The sequence below is a fragment of the Malurus melanocephalus genome, unplaced genomic scaffold (genome assembly GCF_030028575.1).
Source record: "Malurus melanocephalus ecotype Western Australia unplaced genomic scaffold, MMel_1.1 scaffold_103, whole genome shotgun sequence".
Classification (NCBI taxonomy): Eukaryota; Metazoa; Chordata; class Aves; order Passeriformes; family Maluridae; genus Malurus; species Malurus melanocephalus.
The window spans coordinates 1,448,893-1,474,367 of record NW_026623335.1 but is presented as its reverse complement, the minus strand read 5'-3'; the positions used below and the strand labels follow the sequence as shown (position 1 = coordinate 1,474,367).

Genomic DNA, 25,475 nt, shown 5'->3' with positions numbered 1-25,475 from the left:
TTGCAGAGTCACATGGTGTCAAAAAAMCAGATCTGCAAGGTAAACACACCATATGATTTCTAYCCTTTAAAATTTGCTGTGGACTTYGCTTCCTCACTGCTCATTCCCTGAKTACAAAWCTATTGCTGGAAASAYGCTGTGGCCCAGACATGAGCTTCATTCAGCTGTTGTTCACGTGCACATCTCAAGTCATCTCCATTGCSTACAATCCTGTTAGCCAAAACAAGGACAASCAGGGACACCAAGGACAGCGAAGAGCAGGAGAAAGYCTTGATAGCAGCAGAGTGTGTTTGGAGTCAGCAGTGAAGGTTTATTAGTGCTGGCTCATTTTCAGCCCCACAGTYTCCCTTCTCAGGGCACTCTATTGCACAAGAGGTTTGTGGAATACTTGTGCCCTGCACAGCACTGAGCTCACCACAGTTATTAAACTGTTCACAGTCCTTGCCTAGGAGATGATTCACAGCACAGGTAGCTCGCGTCTCTTCCAATGGTCCAACTGAGCAGCAAAGTCAGTAAAGTGGGCAATGCAATTTTGCCAGTGCAGGTGAGTAGCACTGTGAACACAACAGATGTCTAATGGAGAACAGGCTTATGTCTAACCTTTGGCAAAAAACTGTGCATCTTTCACCAACAGCCAAAGAGGGCAGGCAAGCCCCTGGCATCCTGTGCGGCGGGAGGAGTGAACCCTGATCCCTCACTGCATCCTGAGCGTGGACACAGCACATGGCACCAGGCTTTGGCTGCAGCCTGGCCCCAGCCCTCCCCTGCCCAGAAACAGGCAGCACCCAAAGCAGACATGAGCTATGTCAGGTGCCCAGAATCACAACATCATTAGGGTTGGAATGGACCTCTGGAGATCATCKAGTCCAACCCCCATGACAAGGCAGGGTCATCTTGAGCAAGTGACGCAGGAACACTTCTACCTGGGTTTTTGATGTTTCCAGAGAGGGAGACTCCATGACCTCCCTGGGCAGCCTGTTCCTGCRCTCTRACATCCTGAATGTAAAGCAGTTCTTCCTCACGTTGAGGGGAAATTTCTTGTATTTTAGTTTATGGCCACKGCTTCTCATCCTGCTGTTGGGCAACACTGGAGTCTGGCACCATACTCATGGCATCCACCCTCGAGATATTTATATGCATTAATGCAATTCCCTCTCAGYTTTCCCTTCTCCAGACTAAACAGGCCCAGCTCCTGCAGCCTCTTCCCGTTAGAGAGATGCTCCAGACCTTTCATGATCTTTGTGACTGTACTCCAAACYCTCTCCAATATCTCCTTGTCCTTCTCGTACTGTGGAGCCCAGACKCAGAACAAGTACTCCAGACCCCAAGGTCTCTGACCTGTCCCTTCTTCCTACAGCACGCATAGCCCATGCTCTGATGCTTTTACGGCAGCCCGGGGCTTGGCAGAGGGACCGGAGKCTGCCCATTCCCTGCGCTCCGAGCCGGGCTCAGGCCCGGTGCCGGTCCCGCTGACCCTCCAGGGCACGGCTCGTCTCCCCCGTGGGGTTCCCGGAGGCCGCAGCTCCCCCRCGCCCGCGGCCCTGCCCCAAGCACCGCCGGCACCCCACGCCTCGGCGGTGAGCCCCGCGTCCGCCACGCCCCGSAGCTCTCTCCGCACCTGTAGTTGTAGCCGCTGAAGCGCTGGCTCTCCCGCAGCAGGGCGCGGTACAGCCGCAGCACCTGGGCACGGCTGGACGCTGCCATGTTGCCGACACCGAGCGCTCCTCCCGCGGCAGCGAGGCCCCTTTTCCCCGCCCTCCCGCCGCCCGCGCCGGGCGCAGCCGCGGCGAAGCGGGGCCGCAGGGCCGGCGGTGAGTGGCGGCGCGGAGCGGCAGCGGCCAAGGCTTGGCCCGGGCCCGGCGCAAGCCGCGGGCGGGGCGGGGCGGGGAAAGGCGCCTCCCGGGCCGGGGCAGCCCCGGGGGCGGCGGGCTCGGGGGACTCGGGGTCGGTTCCCGGGTCCCGCCGGGTCGGGCCTGCCCGGCAGCTCCGGCGGGGATTACAAGGCGCGAGTGTCCCGGCGGTGCCTGTCGGGCTCGGCCGTGCGGCTGGGAAGGGCCCGAGGGCGGGGAGGGAAGGCCCGAGCGGCAGGGAAAGCGAAAGCAGCGCTCAGATGCGCTGGTCGGTGGGGCAGCAGCGCCGTGTGCGCGCCCCGTACCTGGTGTGTGACACGGGGAGTGTTTGCTGGCGAGCGGAGATGGGAGTCGGGGCTGGAAAGGAGCAATAAGTGAGCTGTGCAGGGGGTTGCCCCAAAATCGCTGTACACATTTGAAGTTAGTGTTCATGTGCTGGGAGAGTCCAGTACAGGTCAGGGGTCTTGAGCATCTGTCTTTATGAGGCARTAGGTGGGCCTGCTTAGTCTGGAGAAGAGAGGACTGAGAGGGGATCTCATTAATGTATATAAATATCTCAAAGGTGTATTCCAAGAAGTTGATGCCAGACTATTGATGTCCAGCAAAAGGATGAGGAGCAATGGCCATAGACTAGAACACAGGAAGTTTCATCTCAGTGTGAGGAACAACTTTACATGACGGCAGAGCCATGGAACAGGCTGCCCAGAGAGTTTGTGGAGTTTCCCTCTCAGGAGATGTTGAAAATCTACCTGGATATATTCCTCTTCTAGGTGACCCTGCCTTGTCAGAGGGATAGATAATCTCCAGAGGTCCCTTCCACCCCCAKCATTCTGTGATCTGAAATCACTATAGACATTAGCAGTCAGTATTCATCTGTTCTAGTGTACCAGGGCCTGTTGTGTTACAGTGTTTGACTTCTCTCTGAATACCTGTTTTTAAGATGAATTCTGTTATTTAAACTAGCTTGACCTGTGTAGCTACAGTTCAGTTAAATTTAGTTTAAGTTAAGAAGTGAGAGTGTCTGACAGAGATTAGCAAAGATTCCCGGCCTCTGTGCTTTTATTTCAATGGGAAATCTCTGCTTTGTTACTATTTTTCTTTTTCCACCATCCTGAGAAGTGACCACATGAGATTTACCAGTGCCCATCTCTAAGGTTTCCTGTTTGTTGGGGTTTTCAGAAAATGAATAACTGTGTTGAACTTTGGAAGAATTTAGCACACAAGCCYATGTGTGCTGAAACTGGCCTTGGAGAGGATAGGACCCAGTCAGGAATCATTGTGCACAGTGCCTGTGTATCATACAGTCCACAGGACAGCAGATCGGAGACATTTCAAAAGTAGATTCTACCTCTTTTTACTAAACTTTACTTCTTTGCTGTAAGGCTGGGGGCCTTTTTCTACTTAAGAACTTCTTTTATTGTTTATACCAGAGGCATCCTGATCCTTTTGTCGCTGGAATCATCACACACCAAGTATCCTCCTTTGCTGCAGAATCAAYTTAACTTTGTAACTTACAGATATTATGCCACAGCTGTATTTAATACTGATTTTTGAATGTTATCTGCAATGCAATTTATTTTGAATCATAGAATCATCAAAATTTGAAGAGACCTTTASTCTCCACTCCAGCTGTCCACCCAACACTGCCACTGTAACCCCTAAATCACTAAACCACCTCACCTAGCACCACATTGAAGCGGAGGTCTCTTAAAGACCTCCAGGGATTATGATTCCACYACTGCCCTGGGCAACCTATTCCAGTGCTTGACCACCCTAATAATGAAATATTTTTTTTTTAATATCTAATCTGAGACCCTTTCTCAGCTTTAAGACWATTTCCTCTGGTCCTCTCCATGCAGGCATAGCAGAAGAGACCAGTCCCCACCTCACTAGAACATCTTTCAGGTATCAGGACAGGGTTCCTACTTCCTTCACAGTTTGTTTTTTTAAATAGTAGATGTTTACAACAATTATCATGTAGATATTCAATGTGTCTCTGGCTAAAGTGCTTCAGTTGCTGCTTCTAATTTAACTCGTATTTTATTGCATATGCATTAGAGTATTATTATTTTTGTCAGTTGTATATCTGATGCAATTTGCTATTTGTTACAAAGAACTAAAATACTCCAGTACTTTTGGATGTAATTAATATAGACAGATGAATTTACTTCAATTTTAATTTCACAGGTTTGCTATGTTTTAGGCTTCTGGAAACAGAGATTTTCCATACATAGAAAATTTACTGGATATTTTCTTTATCAAAACCAAAACTAGGAATGTTACAGAAAATACAGAAAAACATATTCAGCTGCAGTAYTGGGATAAGCATCAAACTTCCGAGGCCTTCCTTTGTAAGTTACAAACCAGTGTGTTTTGGGTTAGGTTTTGGCATTCAGGACACCCACATGCAGAAGAGCAAACATGCCATTCATTTGCCAGTGGGACCAGCCCAATTCTCCTTGTAGCCCAAGCCATGTTGTTGATGCAGATTGCCATGCCAGAAGCAGAGCCCATCTGGGGTGCTGGTGCTCCCCATCTTTGCAGCTGTTGGCAGCTGGGTTGCTTAATRCGTGTTACAGCAGAACCCTGTCTTTGTGTCTACAGACTTACTATCTTCCCTGAAAGCAGCAGTGGCCACCCTGCCCTTTGCTGTGATGGTGGGCTTCAGACAGCTTAAAGGGATATGGTTCTGTCATGTACAGAGCAAAACTTGGGTTTGAGGGTTTAGCAAAGTTATGTGACATCATTTTGTGGATGAGTGTGGCAGTTCCATCTGATTTTACAAAAGCCCTCAGGTATTGTTGGAAATAAAGTTCTCATGTTACAGTCCTCAGCTCTAAAAGATGAGGGAGTCATAGGGATGAAAGCATTAAGCAAATTTTRTTTACAGGACCACCGGTTAAATATTTGAAAATAATCATTAATTAATAAAGTAAAAAGTAACTTTGAAATAGCCTCAGATGCTAATCCTGTTCCTGAAACTCACTGACAGTTTTTTGAGGGTTTTTTTTCTAAATTGTTTTTTAAGTAATCATGTTTTTCTYTTGAAAAGGCCTAGGAATCCGATAGATTTAGAATAAACAGCACACACAATGCATGATCAAATGCAAAGTATATCAAAGGAGAAAAATCTTTCCTCTTGTCTCCCTTTTCTATCTTAACCTTTAATACACTCAAGGAGGGAAGAACGATTTTTGGCAGAAACTGGTCACCTTGTGCAGTTGGATTGGCACTTAACTGGAAAATTAATTATTTTCTTATGCATTTGTTAACTATGCTTTCTTGGAAGCAGTGGATTGTGGTCCCAGAAGTTGTGGCATTCTGCAGGAAGTGGACATGGCTGTAACAAGGGTACACATTTCCGCTGGCCTTTGTTTWTGTGCATCACTGCAAGCCTGCAGGGAGTTCAAAGGACAGACAGAGCCCAAATGACCACTGTGTGTCCTGTGACACTGGAGCCTGTGTTTGAGGAAGCAGTAATAGCCACTTCATTAGCCACCTCCTCATTCCCAGGGGGAAAACCACACCTGACTTTAGGGTTGGTGGGTGTTCATTTTTACAGAAGTCTTTGCTTTCAGCCTTTGGTCTTGAAAGAAAGTGGCATGTGCCTTGCCTTTCTGCGTCTCTCAGGATAAGTAAGCACTTTAAGAAGGATATAATAGTGTCAATACCTGGAATATTTGAGTATGTAGTTGCTAAAAGAGGGGAGGGAGGGGAAGGAATTTCAGGGGCTGTGGACTGGTGTGAAAAGAAACAGCTGTTCTATTCTCTGGAATATATTCTATGTCTTGTCATTTGTTGCCGAATTGCTCCTTGTGGTGCATTATTTCAGTTTTATGACATGGCACTGAACGATTTCAGAGAGCATRTGCTTTCCTGGGATGCTGCTGTTGGTTTTCATTATTTTTCTTTGGGGGTCAGAATGATAATTGATTGCTGTGATATTATAATCTCTTTTAATTATTGTATTTCAGTTTATGTAAACATGCTATATTTTCCATACTGCTGTGGTGTGGTTGTTTTTCCATACTGTTGTGGTTCTCTTAGTTTTTGGTTGAGAGTTCTGCACGGTGAGATCTTACGCAGTGTAGAGTAGGACCTTTAAAAGAAGGATTATAAAACACAAGTATTTTGAGATTTCAGGGACAAATGTAACGAACTATGGTTTGACTGTTCCCTATTGTGAATAAGATTTCCACAATATTAACAAGAGGCCTTGGCTGACTCTACAATTTWAAAAAAAGTATTTATTTAGTTGCCCTATAGAAAATAATATTTTTATTTAAGAGGAGAAACTTCCATATTTCGAATTCAGCTATACTCCTGAATTCTTTGTGCRTTTAGAAAAAGTCTTCCTAGTAGTTCAAAGGGAAGGAAAAGTTGTAACAAAACTCCCAGTCATCTTGTTTTGAGTTACCCCATCTCTTTCCAAACTGAATTTTAGAATGTTGTGTATTGTTTAAAGTAAGATTGTAAGAATAGTAATAATAGGAAAACCAAAAGCAACTGGTACTACATTTGCTATTGTAATACTCGGTTTTTTAAGAAAATGCCTGTTTTACTGTTGTGCCTAAACCTTTTCTGGTTTGGTATCTCTTGTGCTGCAGGAATTGGACTGAAAGAAACAATGAATTTTGTTTTCCTTATTGGCCACAGTTTAACTTTGTAATTTCCTGTGGCTATTGCTGCTGCAGAGAACTTCATGGGCATTGTGCTGCCTGACTATTAAGGTGCTGGACAGTTCAGCAGTTGCAGGATAACTTCTGGATCAATGCCATGCAGTATTATACACCACATTGGTTTTGAAAGATATTCTTAATGGAGATATGTTGGCAAAGTACTTTGAGATGCTTGAAATAAAAATGCTATAGAAGTCCAGGATTAAAGGGATAATTTTGTGTTATAGTAATAGGAAAGTGAATAACTAATAGGGGATTAAAATTACAGATAATGCTTAAATAGTTCAGCCTGTATAGTTCCAGCAAATGTAAATGACACTTCTAAACCCTTCTGACCTTACTGCTGGTGAAGACAAGAACCCAACAAGAAAATAACATRTTTTTGCTGTGCAGTTTTTTGTTATACTGAAATCTTACTCAGAAATCTAATAATGAGAAGCATGAAGAACAGGATTAATTAAATGTTGTCATCCATGACCTCATCACTTCAGAAATACTTTCTCTGCTGTACTTTCCAGTGTTTTGTCAAATTTAACCGTAAATAACTTCCCTTTCTGAGGGAAAATACATTCTACTTTAAACTGTATTACTGTTAAGAAATATTTTCTGATGCTCAGCCTATGCCACCTTCTTCCCTGAGTTCATCCCACTTTTTCATTTATGCCCTTTAGAATCATGCTGTGTAATTCTTTTCCTACCTCTGTGATTTATGCTATCATTGTATTTCTCAGTAGCTGTCAGCCAGACAAGCTAACTTACGTAGTTATTTCAATATTTTTTCTGCCCTCTTTCAGAGGATATTGAAAATTTTAGCTTAGGAAGCAAATTTAGCTATAAAACAAGGATTAATACTTTGTTTAAGAGCAACTGAGAATCTCTTTGTAGCCACCCCTGTATATTTTTTGCTGACCTATGATTTCCAGTTTGGCAGGTGGTTACAAATGGTACTGCCAATCTTTTTAGTTAAAAATCATGATTGCATCAAAGAAGTTTTGCTAGAGCAAGGTTCTTTCTTCTCTTGTGGTTTTTTTTTTCATATATAAATGTGGATGTGAATAAGCATAAATATTGTAAATATGTAATATATTTATACATAAATTTACATACATGTAAATATGTRTGCAAGCTCGGATATTTGAAATCAAAGACATCCTGCTGCTTGGGTGCATCTGAGTTCTTCTGCTTCCTAGATTGTTGGTATGGGCTTTCTTGTTAGATGATACTAGGGGTTAGCTCCACTCAAGTCATGGGAGACTGCCTAAGTCCTTCCCTGAAAATCTACTTCACTGGCCATTTTCTTATAAATACTTCTTGTGTGGTTATTTGTTGGAAGCAATTCCTAGATCAAAGTATTAGCAGGTGTAGAAGTATCATGTTGCTGTAAGGTACTGTGGGTCTGATGTATGAAAACCTGTAATTCAAAATAAARTAAAAGTAGAAAGTTCTTCTATAATGTATTGGAAAGGTATGAACTCTGATAATCGGATATGGAAGGAATTAATATTTTAATTTTTTTTTAGTGAAAGAAAAGTTAAGCAAAATTGTTGTTTGCAATGGATGGGTAAATCGTCAAGGATTAAGTGGATTGTAAGTAGGCTGTTTAGTTTTCTGATTGTGGGATGAGGGGAAGGGGAATGTGATTTTCCACTTATAATGCATTTGCATTTTATATGGAACTGTGCAACCATGTATAATTTTTTGTTCTAGTAGCTTGGACTTTTGATCCAGGAAAAAATATCAGCATTTTGAGTTGAAATTGTTTCTGTAGATGAAAGAAGACTATGGAGACTATGCTTTAGTTGAAATGAGGAAAACAATATAGCTGTATTAGGGATTTTAGTAATGATGCAGTTTAAGATATTTACTTTTGCATGATCCTTGAAATTTTTGATCTTTCATCTTGTGTCAGTATTTGTTTTATGTCCTCAGAGCTCTGACAATGAGTGATAGTTTATTAGGGGCATTTTCCTGTAAATACCATGCTTCTGATGCATTTGTAAGATCAGCTGAATTCTCAATACTTCCTTATATACCCTCACAATTCTAGATAGAACCATCTTTTTATTTTATTTCTGTTTCTGTTTTTTATATCTTGGGTGACTGTGTCAAAATTTGTCTTTCAGCCTTAAGGGAAGAAACAAAGCACTGACTAAAGCTTAACAGGCAAAAGAAGCAGAGCTGAAGAAAGATTATCTCTGCTTGCAGGTAAATAACTAAAAATAAATTTAGCTTTCTGAATCTGTCTTTGACGCCAGCACTGCCAGCCTTTTTAGTTAGTAACAAGTTTTCAGTCCTTCTTAATTTTAATTAATAATTAAATTTTAATTTATTTAATAATTAAAAAAGCTTTTCTCCATCTTCACCAACTGCTATGAACAGCTATGATAACTATCTAAATTTGCTTTCCATATGGAATTCGTGCATTTCCTTACTCCTAACACAAAGACAATTTTGAGACTGGAGACATAAAAATAGGTGTGTAACAATTACATGAGAGAGAGAGATAGAGAGTTAGAAGATAATAATCTTCTGAAGAGGAGTTCAGAAGGACAAATTTTATCATCTTTGTATTGGAGTAGGTCCAGATCCTTTGAAATCTGCCGAACTACCTAGGCAATAAATTACTGTTCAGTGGGAGAATGGCGGCAGAATTAGGTTCTCCTTATTCTACAAACTGGTTTTAATTGATGCCGGATGGGATGGGATGGGATGGGATGGGATGGGATGGGATGGGATGGGATGGGATGGGATGGGATGGGATGGGATGGGATGCTCTGGTGAATGGAGTGTGAACTCAGGGAGCTCTGGAGAGGCAATAGTTAGGATTTTACAAACCCCACCATTAACCTTCCTGTCTTCCATATACGTGACCCCATGGCAGCATCAGCGAAAGGTAGTRTGTGTCCGTATCTCCTCATAAAGTTTGTGTCTTGCCTCCAACTGGAAATTAGTGTTTATTTTGATGGGGTTGCAGACCTATGAAATGGAGCTGCCAACTTTTCTCTAGTGTGCTGAAAGGAGGGAAAGAGGAATGAGGGAAGAAATAGTTTGAAATAATGTTCTGAGAACGTTTGTGAGAGTTTGTCTGTCCAGAAACCTGAATTAAATATTTCCTTGGTCTACAATTTCTGTCATTATCTTTCTCAGATATTCTTTTTAGCCTAGTATTGGTTTTGACCAAGCTCAGGTTGTGGGAATTTTTTTTGTTGCTGTTGTTGTTGTTGCTGTCGTTTTATTTTGTTTCTTTGCTTGTTTTGTTTTAACCTTAACACATGCCTTATTTCCTTTAATTCATTTTTATGGCATTGATTTTAGTTATTGTTTAATTTTTTCCTTTTTTTGGAAATGATTCCTGGTGAAGTAGGTGTGCTGCATCTAAAATGGAGAAAACAGATAAACAGAGCAAATTATCAGGTCCTCACACAGATTTATTGTACTTTTATTTTTTTTGTGTGTATGTGTGATTTAAAAGTTATTTTGACTTTCAAGAAAGTTTTCAGGACCTTAATTGAGAATGTTCTTACTTTCGAAAGCAAGAATGYAATGTAATTTTTGTCATTGCTTTCTTACATATTTTGACACTGACCATAGCTTTTTTTCAACATTCGTTTTACCTTTGATTTGATTATACTAATTACTTTCAGTGTGAAAATTGCATAGTGCATTACACTAGCTCTCCCCAGGGGAAGGTAATATTCTGAAATGGATAGATATGGTATTGTACGTGTAAAATGATCACATATTGAGGAGGCAATTAAATATTGGCTCCATATACGTCTGTTGAACTTAGAAAAGCTGCTTGCTTCTTATGTTGGCGCTCTAATTTTGTCAAGTTTCATGAAAGGATGTTGTTCTAAACAAATAGAGAGATGTTCTTGATAGAAGTTAATTTTTTCTGTTTCCCTGCTGTCCCTCTCCCTCCCTGCACAGATTGTGGTTCTTATTCCACTCTCCACTTCCACATGCAATGTATCTTATTTTTATACTGTCATTTTTCACGGTTCTGTTGTGGTTATATTCTTAATATAGTATTCACTCTACAAGCAGAAACTCTTATGGATAGACTTGAACAAGGTATGTTTATTCTAGTTCCTTTGTCAGGCTCCCTGAGTCGTTATTTAAAGCATTCTTTTTAAAATRAACTTAATTTAAGAGATATTGCAGAGTCTATCAAATCCACCAAGTCCCGTTTTCTCATCTGATATTAGGAGTTCATTTGACCCCAGTGTCCCCTGGGGTCTCAGTCTTGACCCTGACTGGCACAGCCTGCTGGGGCTGTGTGGAACACAATCTTTCAGCATGTGGCAAATTACAATTCTACAGATGGTCTTAAAGAAMAAAACAAACTAAAACAATTATTATGTTTTAATTTTTCTTCTCTCAGTACGTGGCATTAACTGAAGATTGTTTTGTCATATGTGACCTTGAGCTATAATAACATCTTATTCTTCATTGATAATAAAAGATAGATTCTTTCATATTGTTATTTTCTTTACTTCCCTGACTTGCATATCTTCTTTCACCTAGTCAGTGTGTTTGTCTTGGCTCAGAATGCAAGATGAGAGGATGTTGCCTTTGTTATCTAAAGACTGGATGAAGAAATAATTCTGTGAATAGTCTTAAATATGTATACTCTATATACATATGTATATGTATATACATATAATATATATATATGTAAAAGTAATTCTATGCTGTCATCTGAGATGTGCATTCTGAACTCTGTCTTTTTTCTTTCACTGAGGCTCATTCTGGAGGGAAGTGAGATTTGCAAGTGTCTGGTGTCACAGAARGGTTCTCTGACATATTTAAAATACATGGCTTTATCAAAGCATTTCAAAGGAAGATTTTCTTTAGTTCTTTGTCTGCAGTAAGTCTATCAACATTAGCAAACCTTATAGGAGATGTTACCTGGGAACTTTACGGATGTTAAAACATGAAGCTGCTTGGGAGCTGTGAGCCATGGACTCCAATATTTCCTGTTTCCTAGCATTAATGATAGAGAGAGAAGTTAGCAATACTAGTCTTGTTCTTTTTAGTATAATACTTTCAAACCTTTTTTTTTTTTTTWATCTGGTGATAGCAGGACTTCATGGAGACACAATTTATATTGTAAGTCATGCCTGCCTTGCTTTGCTTGCTACAGAATATTTTGGAACTAGTTCTTCTTTAACAAGTTATTGGAGATGTCAGCATCTCTGAACTGCTGTAAAGGCAGTCCTTTTCTGATGTAATCAAATAAAGTGTTATGAAGTGGGTCTATCTGTTAGGAGGTAGGTCTGCCTAAATAAATACGAATTAATCCTGGTGGTAAACTTTTAACAAAAACAGAGCAGGGTTATATCAGGAAATTGGAACAGGAACAGTTCAATTTGGATTGAACAAAAGCAGTTTATAATTTGACTTATATTAATTTGAATAGACGGAACTTTAAATTGAATAGACGGAACTTTAAATTGAAGTAGCTTATATTTATCATGAATATTTATGAGCAGCATTGTGTATAATTCAGTGTCCGTTGTTGCAGTTGAAGTATTTTTAATGAGAAAGACCACTTTTTTTACCCTGAGGCTTTAAAGATAATGAATGCATTTATTTAGCCATAGTTACAGAAAATGTTTCGTAATATAGGCAGAATATTTGCAAATCAAGTTTTCTGTGTTTTGGTAACCCATATACATTCATAACTACAGATTATGCAAAGTAAAATTTTTAAGCTTATTAATGGAGGTTGGCTAAACAGTTAATTCTTATGTGTTTTCTTGGATACACTTCTTCTTAAAAGAGCAAAATAAGTCTTTCATTTTGCAGCTCAGCWAGATGTGTGTTGGGAGACTGAGAAGGCAGTACCCAGGCTTGACAGTCATGTGGGATTTAGAAGAGATACATYATCCATTCACCTGTGGTAAATTTTAGTGCTGAATTCAAGGAAATAACAGCAAAACAGTTAAAAATAAATATGTAAATAGTGTAAATAAGTTTGCTAGAAAGAGAAGGGTAAAGAAAACCAAAGTGAAAATGTTTATATGTGCAATCTTACTTCATTTTTTGTTTTACCGTCTGAAATTTGTATTGATGTGAGACCAACTGTATTGAGACAGATACTGTAGTTGYGTGAGACTTGCTGGCAGAGCTGTCTGTATTGTTTGCAAATTTTGCTGTTCATGAGAGTCCAGTATTTTGTGTAAGTTAAATGGGTTGGAATGAACTGTGTCATTTAGAAGATGTGGTGAGTTGTGGTTTGTTTTTTTTTTTTTTCTTTTTTCCTTTGACAACATTCAAGTCAATATTGCACTCTGTGCAGGCTAGCTGCTTTTACCTATGCTTCTGTTTTGGTTTTTTTTCATGCTTTATTCCTGTTTGCAGCTCATGTGATTTGGGAGCAAATGTAAATGATGATACAGAGTTTCTAAGCAAATTTTGTTTGCTGTAACAGAGTATATATTTGCAATTGTAGCTTAAGACTTTGGGTTAATAGTTCTTGAGAGATGAAGTGGTCTTTTGCTTCTAGACCACAGTAATTGTAATGGAACACAACAGCCTAAGTGCATAGCACGTAAATGGGGGAATAAAAAAAAATCTGGTTGTTGATTTCTGTTTCACTCACTCAACAGAAAAGAGCTTCAGTCAYAGGGAATTGTACAAAAACAGTAAAGGTTGTCACATTATCTAAGAAAAAGTGTTGCAGCAAATAGAATTTACTTCTTAGTACATCCCATTTAACGTTTCAGAGACAGTGGGCTCTTATTAAGAGTGAGCTGATAGCAGTGTTTTAAAGTGTAGGAAAATATCTCTTTTTCTTTCAAGAGCAGTGTTAACACATGAGTAAATTTATAGGACTCAGTTTTTACTCATTACACCTTAAACTGTAAGTTTGTTATCCTACAACTGTGCTGTACTTTGGCAAGGGCTGAGTTTAAGAACTATTTCTTACATATCTGGACCCAGTAAAAAAGCCCTGCTGACATTGTTTTCAATTGGATGCCTGCAAGTGGCTATGCAGAAAACTTCTCTGGCAAAGCAAAACAGAGGATGRTAGGGATTTCAGTCATGATTTTCTGACATCTCTCTCTTTACATCTCTTTCATCTCACATAGGGGTTGAGAGAGAAGGGGCAAGCATGCTGGGGGATCATTTCACATTCCAATTCAGGATTTTAGGGCTCCATGAGAGGTAATTTTGCATTGCCTGGGAGTAAAATACTGCAGCTCTGACTCCCTAGTCCTGAGGTTCCCAGTGGCACGGTAGAGTTGTCCAGGGCTTCGGAGTAGGTTCAGCAAAGGGTAGCTGAGGTGTGGTACTAAAAGCTGTAGTAGCACCATTCCCTTCCCATTGGTTTTAATGTGTTTTTCCAAGAAGTAGAAGAAGGTGATGATTAAAAAGAAAAAAAAAGAAACCTTTTCCAGCAAGAGATACTTGAAATCTATTATATAGTAGGAAATATACAAGGTGGTCAACTATGCAACGCTGCATAAATGAATGATATTGAAACTACATCAAAACACCATTTTTCATTTAAACTTGTGTCCCTGTATGGATGGAATGTGAAATTTCAGGCACAGACACTATTCTTTCTATTGAAAGCTGACAACTACAGTTTTCCTTTAACTGACTCTTGATTCTTGAACAGGAAAGATTTTTTTTTTATTATTTAATTTCCTATGTGGTGCTCATTGCATTTGAGACATTATGCAGTGGCTCTTAGAAGTGATGCATATATTGAATTCCCAAATAAAGATTTTAGAGCAACTCCTGCTCAGCACCATTTTAAAGGAATGAGAGCCTTTGGGCTGATCTAAAAGGACATGTCCTGCAACCATGACACTTGGACAACACTGGGAGAGGAATTTTGAGATGCTAAAATTAAATTCTCATTTTTAATACAAGCATTTAATGAAAAAAGGAATGTGAAAAAGCATAGTTAAAAGAGTTGAAACAAAGGCTATTCAGATAGGTTACATAAATGTAATGTCCAGTTTACTGAAGTTATTTGACTGTTGTGATATTGCATTTCAAATGTAATTAGAAATAGATATGTGATCTGAGGACTGATTTTTTTTTTTTTTTTTTTTTTACTTTAGATGCCATTGATTTGTCTTTCTGTTAATCTTAGAAAGCCTTATAAATTTAGTGCCCTGTTTTCAGTATATTGGACTGACATTTTACATGCTCAGATATGGCAATAAATTGTTGCAAGGGTGAACAGTGGGACACATAAATAAATTTATAATGAGGATAAAAACATGTGTATGAAAGGAATAGTTGAAGTCTTTTAAAGCTACTGATGTAACAATATTGTATGATTAGTAGTCAGTTTTCCTTCCAAACCTGGAGTAGTCTCTGATCCACCTTCATGGAAAAGATTACTTAATTTTATGCAATGTAGTCAACTATCAAATAATTAATTTAAAATTCAGATCTGAGGGGAAATACAAAATCACAAAATCTGTAGACTCATATGGAGTCCTCTTCACTTTCACACTGTTGGAGTGCTTTTTGATAAAGAAGAAAGAGGTTGGAGTAGCAGCTAGATGTCTGGAACTGATCCACATTTCATTGAATTAAATTGAAATTTTTTTCATTAACTTTGATCATCCTTGGATTGAACCAGTATGCATATGATTTAATTAGTAGCAAGCTCAGGAAGTGCTGGGATGTTGCCTTTTCTAGTTCCTTACCTACTGAGATGGTAATTACATAAACCAATATATTTGTGTGTCTATGATATGGCAAGTGCAGAAGTACCCATGATTGGCTTTCCTAGTGGTGGATGTCCATTTTAAAGAGACATTTTATGCTAAAYTTCTTTTTCTTTCTTGCTAATGATAACATCAAATCTAATCATCTTTCATTACACATAAACCAGATGTATTTCTATGTCATTGAAATAAAAAAAAAAAGATGCTGGAAAAGGGAGCAAATTGTAACTTTATTGTATGTCTAATTTTGAAATACATTACCACCACCCTAGCATCTGCTTATGTTATATTTAACCTTAAGGGTTAAAAATGTAAACTTTTGATAGGTTGTTTTTGCCTCAGAACAGGAAGGAGGTTCTGAATATCAACTGTTTAATTACCCTTGGATCCCAATGGATAGATAGAGATATCCTCATGGATCACATTGAGGATATCTCTATTAATGCTGTCATTTTATTTCATTTTAAATTATGTAAAGCAGTGCAGCTTCATGTTGGTATACCTTTRCAATTATGCAAGTTTGAGAGGCAACCAGAGAAAACTCCACTGCTAAGGGCAAGTTTATAGGCAAAGTCATTGGACATAGAGTGGCTTCATTCCTCATCTGAAGCATTTGAAATGTTTTTACCCTGAAACAGGTTTCTGTCACTTTATTCCTTCCTATATTGTACATTATTAGGTGAGCTGCCCCAGTGACTTACCTGGGTCAGTAGATGAAGTTAAGATACTGCTTGGGGCAAGGGAGGAAGGGTGGTGAGAGTTGGCTGTGGGTGTTGACACTGGACACAGACATTCCATGTTGATGTGTCCTGTTCGCTTTGCAAATATTGGCAGACCCCATTGTGAGTCTGAATGATTTACAGTCTTTTGTTTGCTAATACTTTGGGTAGTTTGCACTCAGTTCTTAGCACAATAAAGGAAAATTCTCRAAGTTGTCAGTTACATACCTGTCAATGAAAACTTAATCTGAAAAAATTAGTTCTGTGTCAAAAAATATTTAAAGGACCCTTGATTTTTTTTATCAAGGACATCTAAGAGTTACTGAAGGAATGTTAAATAGTATACCAACAAGGTGCTGAGGTTTTAGGTGGTATTTTCTCTACTCCTTTAGAGGAAAATGTTTTGTAGCAACTGCAATGTAACACAGAACATACGCACCTTTTGAGGCAGACATTACCTTCTCAAATAAGCATGACATGTCCTTGGGCCATGCTGATGTGTTATTGTGTATCATCTACAATGATTTTGGACTGTATTACAAAATTATTTGTGTACTTGAGGGAGTGATCCAGACAACAGAAAAGGAACTAAGTAGGTGATCTAAGTATTCATTTGTTTWATATGTTTCTAGCTGCTGATTGATGAGCTTATATTGCTACTTCTGCATTTGCAATTGAGAAGGGATGTTGGTAAGCAAAGGATTTTTCTCACTTGCCTTTGTTTCTCTAAAAATTAATAACTCCTTTAGAGGGAGAACAATGTTTTTAAGGTGCAAATCTGAGAAACAGATGAATGAAAATGTACACACAGGGTACTTTTTTGTGTCAAATAGAATTAAAAGCAGAAAAATATTGTTTAATGCATTACTTAATGTATTGTGAAGCAAGATATCCTGTCTTGCTTATTGTTTATTTTGAGACAGCATAGTTAAAAGATCAAGGTATTATTGTACAAGCTGGGAAAACTTTTCTTACTCTGCCACAAAACCTTCTATTTGATGACTGCCACAAGAATTTTTAGGKTATAATTAGAAAATAGTTGTCTGACCTCTACTGATTAGGAATTGGGATTAGGTTTCTTGTGCTTGAATATGTTCATCAGCTTCTTTGGCTTTGAAATAGCTTATTGTTTCAGTGTGTTTCTCTGTGTGTATTGTTTCCCGTGTTTTTCTACTGTTTCAAAAAAACGATCATCACTGCTGTCATACCTCCCAATACTTTTGAAAGAGCAGCCTTTAAAAAGCAATGACTCTGTCTTCTGCCCAGGATCTCTCATATTGAAATGTGCAGTTTGTGTTGTACAGCCCCCTTGTGCATGTATGGTTTGACTCTGCTAAGTCTCTCCAGCAATCCCTGCTCATCTACAGTGAAATGCAATGGCAGCTAGTTCCAGATTCCTGGTTGTTAAATCTGTTCACACCTAAATGTGTTGCAGCCTGGTGAAAGCTGGGAGTATCCTGTATGAATGATAAGAAATAAGTGAAGTGGATGTACGTAAGTGTAATCWGCCCCCAGAGTGGCAGATTGCTTCAGCGATGACCTTCATCAGTGAGAATAGACTCAAGTTGTATCATTTTTGAGAACCAGAGTGCTGCTTCCACTTAAGCTGTTGCTGCATGCTGTGTTTCACTGTCACTTTTTGAAGACACTGCTAGGTTGAGTTTAATACTTGTTCATAAAAATTCCAGGTTTTAAGCATAAAGAACTAAGGAAATTATGTCTGCAAGATGGTATTTGCGCATGTTATAAGCCCTCTTTTTTCCACTTCAGTTAAATTTCAGAGAGTGTCTTGGTCACCAGAGACAGCAAGGTACAGGTGGTGTGTGAGAATAAAGGGCTTAATGAAGAAGAGAAACCCTATTAATTCCTCAGCCACAGCAGAGGTAGCAGGATAAATTTGTCCTTTACTACTGGATCTGCAAACTAACTTTGCCTTCAAACACAGAGGAAATAAAGTTTTGCTGGTTCTGCTGCTTGCAAAGGAAAGCTTACTGTAAACTCCTTCACCTGAGGATCAATTATGTTCCATTGTCTGACACATCTTATGGAAGGAGAAAATAGAATTATGCTGTCTGAAATATTTTTAAAACAACTGATGATGAATGCTTCAAGAGAAAGAATTGCATGTGTTGCCTTCTAGACTTTTAGAAGAACACAGTGTCTACAGGAGAGAGCTTGAGACAAATGATGCTGTTTTTCACAGTCTCTGAAGTGATTAACAAATGCTGGAACTTCATAGAAGTTATAATCAACTGTAARTGTAAACTGTTAGATGGCTGCAGAGGGAGGAGGCTGCTTCGACARTGAACCTTACAGTAAAACATCTAGTTCTTTAAAGCTGTCAATGTGTTGCGATCATCTGGAAAATTATACACACAATAGCTTGTCATAAAGCTGTCTACTTTTCTGCATGAATGAACATCTCCATTTGTGATAGATGAGATCTGAAATGAATTATTTTAAAATAAAAACTGATTTTGTGGTATAACAGTCCCCTTCCCACAACTAAATTCTGATTTGAAAATATTCTAGATGTTTGGAATATAAATCCATAACTGGGAAAAATACGTTAAAAAAAGAGTTCAAGAATCAAACCAGTTAATATATAACTTCTGTTGTCTTGGTAGCCAAATGCAAAAAGGAAGGAAAAGGTAGGACTTAAATAGTACATTGTGTACTACAGGTCAGAGTAGATAGAAGTAAGTAGTAGTGCAGTTTCTAAGATCTGAGAAGTGGATGTATAAGTGTGAGAATTCTCTTTGTGTTACTTGTGAACCTTAGTCTTTCCCAAGTTTTGCACATAAAGTGTCTGCCCATTTGCCCTTTTTGTCAAGTATGGGTTTCYTTTTGTGTGTTAGCAAGCAGTTGTTTTGTGTGGGTCTCTCTGTATGTATGTATGTACTCGTGGTGGGGAGAGCACTAAATCCAAACGAGCCATAATTAGTTTGCCCAGAGAAGTTGTGGAAACTCTGTTGCTGGAGACTTCCAAACCCAGCCAGACAAGTTCCTGAGTGACCTGCTTTGGACAAGATGTGTTGAACTAGGCCACCTCCAATGCTTTCTGAACCTAAATTATTCTATGATCCCGTAGTTCTGTGAAGAACAGAAGTAAAACTTGTATTGATTTCTAAAGGAGATTGGTCGTGGGGTTATCTTTAAAAGTCCTGGCATCCCTAAGCCTTATTCTGGGACCATCCATGTCTTACTGTCATTAGACTTTGCTTTCCTTGTGGGCAGTTTTGCTCCTCAGTACGTTTTTGCCATGAGAAGTTAAAAGATGGGAGATAAACCTTCACCATAAAGGATGCATTAATTCTGTGCAGGACTTGTAACTGAGATTTTAGCAAGGGTGTGCATGTTGTGAATGTCTCTGATGGGGAGGAGAATTCTAGCTGATAAGCCAYTGAGTTCTTTGTATCAGGATCATGTTATCTGGAGCTCATATTTCTTTCTGAGGTGACTAAGTTGGAATTACTGAACCAAAAGAGAGGGCTTACGCATTCTGAGCACAAGGTTCAGCACAAACTCCTTTCCTTGTACTGCRCATTTGTTCAGCCCTGCAGTTTTGCAAGGTTGTTTAAGACTTCATTTCTCTAATCTTCCATTTAGCACTTAGAAAGCTGCTCCTTTGTGGTACCTGTCACTAATGAGAAATAAGTAGTAAATGATCCAGTTTGAGAATTGGGTATTTTCTTTTCTCATTCCAGGGGAATTGCAATTCCAAAATATGGTGGAGAAATGCAGCTCTTGCTCTGTTTTTTGTATCCCTTTCCCATTGCTTCTGTCAAAGTTTTTTTTGAGCTGTGAGAATATTCCAATCTTTGCTTCAACAATTAGTAGAGTGGGCCATCTGATGCAAATTTGATTGCCTGAGCATTATAATAAATGGAAAAATCCTCTATCCAACTTGAAGTGGTTTGACCAGGGAGGATGTATTTTTTGCAGTCCGCATTCCCCGTGTACATACATGCAGAAAACACACAAACACACAGTGTCCCACCCCACCACTGCAACCAAACCATATGCCTTTTGGAGTTTATACCTCAGGTGTGCATGTTCAASCCAGAATCTGGACTTAGGTGACCTTATTCTGTTCCTGAAAATATTCAAAGGACCTTGATTTTAAAAAGAACGCTAGTGATTTTGAACTGAATTGTTTTCCATTCCTTGAAATATGAGGTGCTGTATAAAAAAAATAAAACAAAAAGCTAGTAACATTTTAGAGGCAAAACAGGTATTAGGTAATATATTTATATTGTGAAATCAAGTCTTACTATACGTCGCCCTTAAAATGTAGTGTCACTAGAACCAAAGATTTGCACCCATCAAACTGTACCCCTTCAGAGCATGATGATACCATATAAAGATGTCATCACCAGATGTGAATACAAAATTCTTAGCAAGCTGTGGTTATACTTCCTACTGATGTTTGCTATTAGAGGTTCCCTTCTGATGACACATCTAGCACCTTCTAATATTTATAATCTGTGATGTGCATTTGGAACCAAGTTTTTACCCTCGTAGCAAGACAGACCATAAACAGAGTGAGATATGAAGCAGCATTTCTGTAGAAAACTTCGTGATATTTCTTGAGAGTTCTCTGTTGATCCCAAAAGAAATTCCTAGATACAAATATACCACAGCCTGGGGGATGAATGTGCACCAGACACTGATGACTGCTGTGTAATGTAAGTATGCTTGTGTCTTATAGTTGTCATAATCCCTCCTTATATAAGGTAATACATAAACATAGTACTTAAAAAAACCTAATTCTTGAATATTCCAGGCTAAAGGGTCTGGGCTGACCGAGGGTCTGCTGTTTCTTGCGACAAGAGAGTCTCTATCATTGTTTAGTACAAACAGAATGTGTTACAAGCACCATGAAAAACCTGAAAACCTCCTTTTATTGCCTTTCTAGGTGCTATAGAAAAAGAGGTTGTTGGATTGTCTTTATGACTTTCTTTTCACTGGTTGCAAGACAAAAATGCTCAGTTTATTCTGTCAGTGAAACACTGAGTGCTCAAGATGAGATTGCCTCAACAGAGGAATGCCCAACCTTTACTGCAACAAACAACTTTACACAAATCACTTATTTGCTGAAAATCATTAAGGATGTCTAGGTAGCTGAAAACCCTCCTCTACTGTGCATCAAGAGCACAGTCGGTCTGGTTTGGTGCGTTTTTTTTGCTTTGCTTACAGAAGTTTCTTAATTTTCCAAGCCAGCCAGGAAAAMCAGCAGCATTGTTTAAGCAAAACTCCCCCTAGCATACTACAATAAGGCCAAATAATTAGATTCACTCCCTTAGAGCAGAGACACAGCTTAAAAGCAAAAACAAACTGCCTTGATTCAGCAGACACAAATTGATTTCTCTTATAATATGATAAAGAACAGAGTCTGTTTCTCCTGTCTGATAGAAAGCTGGTTGGACTTTATCAGCATTAGGACTGTTGTCCTAGAAAAACTCTGATGTTCCTGACCTAGAGTACTGTACCTACCAGGAGCTGAAGTAACCTGGTGCCAGCATCAGCAGAGATTTCATGCATTTAATTTGTTCTTCCAGTGTGGTTAAAATAATTCCATTTCATGTGTCCACTTCCTTAGGAAGGAATATGTTTAATCAGGTAAATATCATGTGTTTAAAGCCATTTTCCCCAAATACCTATGTTTGTCAGTAGAAAGAAGCCAAAATTAATTAAAAAAGTTTGGTGGTACGTGACAAAACTGAAATGTTATTGTGTTGTCGATTACCCATTGATGGCTTTGTTTATATGAAAGTAAGACCATTTTCTAATTACTGGCCCTTCAGGCTCTGATTGAGATATTTAAACTGGAATGSATATGTCTGCTGTTTGTACTTCCATAAATTATGGTTTCCAGAAGCGTCATTTTTATGGGTGGGCAAGTTAACAAGTTTTATATTTGGTGAACATTACTCTCGTAACCTGGGTGGAAAGGCAAGGGAAGAAAAACYCTGTTTTTGCAATGTAATGAGCAGATGCCAAATAATTCTGGAAGCATTCAAGAAAAAAAATCTGTTAAACAAAGCTGGAACAATTTAAGGTCCCATATATGATAGCATTTCATGTTGAAGAGGAATCATAAAAGATCAAAAGCTGGACCTGCTTTCACTGAAACAAATAGACATGTTTGTTCCTAGGGAGATTTTTGAGGCCAAATTCTACAATCCTGAAATATTTTCAAGTTTGGGTAGAGTAATCCTTACTAACTAATTTTTAAAGAAAATTTTTAAACTTTGTGGGGTTTTGTTGTTTTGATTTTTTTTATGCAGGCTTTTAGCAAAGTGAAAGGTTTTCAAAAGATTAAGGTTTAGGATTATATGTAGTTAGGTGATTACAATTTCTTCTAAAATAATTTCAGTGTTATGCATGCTAGGGGAAGGATGTCTGCTCTGAGAGGTCCCCAGAAGACCATTATAAAAAGGACAGGCAGTGGTGTCAGTGGGCTGTGTAATTGTATATCAGTGATACCACTCACAGGCATGCTTTTTTCTTATTGTAATGAGAACAGTTTAATGCTTGATAAACTGAGAATATATGTTGTATCTTTAAAGAATTTTTTGTACCATTCTCAAAGATATCAGGACAAGGCTATGGCACCAGCTGCCTCTGTTCATTCCTGTAGCATGGGCAAGATCTGTCTGCCATGGCAATGTACCTTACTCTTAGTGAAACACAGATGTTTTAAAAATAAGATGGAGTCAACAGAAGGAGGGAATAGAAGGAATATTTTGCTACACAAATGAAGCTTCTAACATTTTAGAAGCTTTAAATTTGACCCTGGATGATTTTTATAACAGAAATTAAAACTTAAGGATGTTCGKTTCATATTCAAATTTTCAGTGATTCAGGCTTTGCTTCAACTGTTTAATAAAAGTACTTACTTAAAAAAACCCAAAGCACCTGTTTTTGTTGGACTGGAAGGGGAATATCATGTGGAAAATGCTACAGTTAAAAAAGTTGAAAGTTGACTTGAAACAAACTTGAAAGTTTGTTTTCCTTGATGGAAGGCTTTGTCCTTTTGTATTTAAACTGAGCCTTCTGTTGATTTTGTGTCAGAGAAGTCCTGTTCTTATTATTTYAAAAAGCATGGACCAGTTCACAAATGAACAAAATCATGTTGGTGGGCTTTTATTACTTAACTGTGGGTTCATGCTAATGCACTGAGTACAAAGCAGTGGAAATAATGTACATGGCTATACTGTAGCTTGTCTTTTGTGTTTCAGCTGGAAGAGCCACCTGGTACTTGGTAAAGGCACTTGAGTCTATAGGAACCAGTGCAGTATCTTCTGGCTTCATTTTAGTGAAGTGCTGTTCGGGGGCTTTTAAAAATCCTTTGTAGGAACTATGAAAGAACTCTGACCCTGTGTATAAAGACATTTACAGAACTTTGGCCTGTGTGGATACGTTTGCTCGCATTTTGTGATTTCTGTCTCCTCAGAAGGGCTTTCTGTTGTATTCTTTCTCTTCATGCACATTTGTATATGCATATTTTAAGTTTAATTCCATCATATTTTTGCCATATGAAAGCCAAAATTTAATGCRAAAATATTTGTGTGAAACATTTGCAAAGATGGTAGTGGCTGTATACAGTGGCCTGTCCTGTTCTGCATAATTTTGTGTGAGTCCGGACAGTTTTATGTGATTGAGTTGCTTATATTGAGGTGGTAGAATTGAAGATATTAAACACACCATGGTATTTTCCAGCTGTATATATCATCYATGAAAAATAAATGCACCACTGAATCAAAAGTCCATCTTGGAAATGTCTCAGTTTTAGCAAGTTTGAATTTCTGTTCCATACTCCTACGCCTTCATTACATAAGCAGTGGTTGGAGTTGGTAAATGTTAGTGCTGAAGAAGAAGCACTTTACTTTCAAACTCATGAAGGCAAACCCATCTGCCAGCATTAGTCGTCTCTTCCATGCCATTTCTTTTTGTAACAGGACGCCAGGGGACCTGAGCATTCCACTTTTCACTTCCTGCCATGTCTGACCGCCTTTCTCAAACCACACAGAATGGTTACTCTGCCATTTGGGGAGGCCAGCAGAGGAAGTAAACTGAGCTTGTACCRTAGTTCTTGAATTTCTTTTTGAATGAAAATACTGTCTGCTTTTGTTACCTATGGAGGAGTGCTAACTTTCCAGACATTGGAATGCCCTCTCATTTAGGGCTTTGCTATCAGTCCATTCAGTTGGTCTGAGATATCTTTTAAAAGACATTTTGAAAGCAGTGATAATTCCAGAGCTTTTGCATATTTGAAAGGAAGTTATTGGAGCTTTCTGTTTTCATGAATTCTTATGCTTACTGACTTGACCTATGCTTCCAAGGGTCATCTTGAAGCATTATTGTGTTCTCAGCAAATAGTTGTTCAGTCATATAAGACACAAATAAATACTTTAAACAAACAGATCTGCTGAAAACATGTGAGTAGTGCTGAGGGAATTACATTCTTTTCAATTTTTTCTAGTAAGGGTTATTTATTAGGGTGAACAGATGGGTACTATTCATTTTGGCATTCATTGATAAGCCTGCTACCTCTCCAGGTGGCTCTACAAAAATGATAACACTGTGGCACTGCTCCCATTTTATTTTTATTTCTCTCTGGCTAGTTAGTCACCTGTCTTTGTTCTCCTCATTTAGAGCCATCTGCTGGATTTTTTTGTTTCTGTTTTTCTGGTTGTTCTCTCTTCTAAAGCCACCAAGGAATCTCCAGTAGGGGCTGATGCAAAGTCTTTGTATGCTTGTGGACTATAGGCCTCATGGATATCTTCTGTTTGTCATCTTCTCTGTAGCCAGCTTGCAAGTTTTATTCTCCCCAGYCTGCTCTTATGAAGTAATCCACACAACACTGAGTTATTAGTGGACTGGTTTACCACTTTGATGATTAATATAGGGGTTGTCTTACTTTTTTTCAGTTGAAATATTAAAAGTATGAAGAACAACTGAGAATCYATCCTCTATTGCATTTGTTATCACAAGAGAGCAGAAGAACATAAATTTGACACACAGAAGTTGAACTTAATGGTCCTGATGGGTCCCTTCCAACTCAGTGGACTTTATGATTCTAAGTGATTAAACACAAAGTTTATCCATATAAAACTACATTTAAAAAAGTTTAATCAAGAATTTATTTCCTTTCTGAAGAGACAAGATAGCCAATGTGCTTCTAAAATGGAAAATCTCTTATTGTAAGTATGTGAGATTTAGACTCTAACCATGTGGGACTAACCTGCACCTATCATCAGCATGCGTCTCTGAAGTAGATCAGTAGCTAATTTTTCCCAGTTGCTCATTATTCAGGTTGAAATCTTCTCACCTGGGCATTTTCATTATGATAAATGTGCTCCACTTTCTTTGTTTTGAATATATGCAGTTTTCCTGCATATCAGTTTAAAATGTATCACCCGTTTGGATTTGAGAATGGATCAAAAAAAGCCTGTACTTGATACCGCAAGAAACATCTTCTGTGGCTCAAGGGTCAGGCCAGAGTTTCCCAGCTCTGTTTCC

At 38.8% G+C, this 25,475-nt stretch overlaps 2 protein-coding genes across 6 annotated transcripts in view; one reads left to right on the top strand and one right to left on the bottom strand.

The window, feature by feature from the left end:
- The window catches only part of LYRM4 (LYR motif containing 4), an 84,809-nt gene extending 83,105 nt beyond the window's left edge, over positions 1 to 1,704 (bottom strand). Inside the window, exon 1 of the mRNA XM_057369140.1 lies at positions 1,619 to 1,704. Coding sequence (XP_057225123.1) covers positions 1,619 to 1,704 — 86 coding nt within the window. The remainder of the gene's footprint in view (positions 1 to 1,618) is intronic.
- Positions 1,705 to 1,751: 47 nt separating this feature from the next.
- FARS2 (phenylalanyl-tRNA synthetase 2, mitochondrial) overlaps positions 1,752 to 25,475 on the top strand; it is a 231,259-nt gene continuing 207,535 nt past the window's right edge. For 2 of the 5 annotated variants that reach the window (XM_057369135.1, XM_057369136.1), the window contains exons 1-2: positions 1,752 to 1,811; positions 8,653 to 8,734. The gene's annotated coding sequence lies outside the window, so the exon portion shown is untranslated. Of the gene's footprint in view, positions 1,812 to 4,186; positions 4,202 to 8,049; positions 8,117 to 8,652; positions 8,735 to 25,475 lie in introns of those variants that run through there. The other 3 variants (XM_057369137.1, XM_057369138.1, XM_057369139.1) reach the window with 3 other exon arrangements.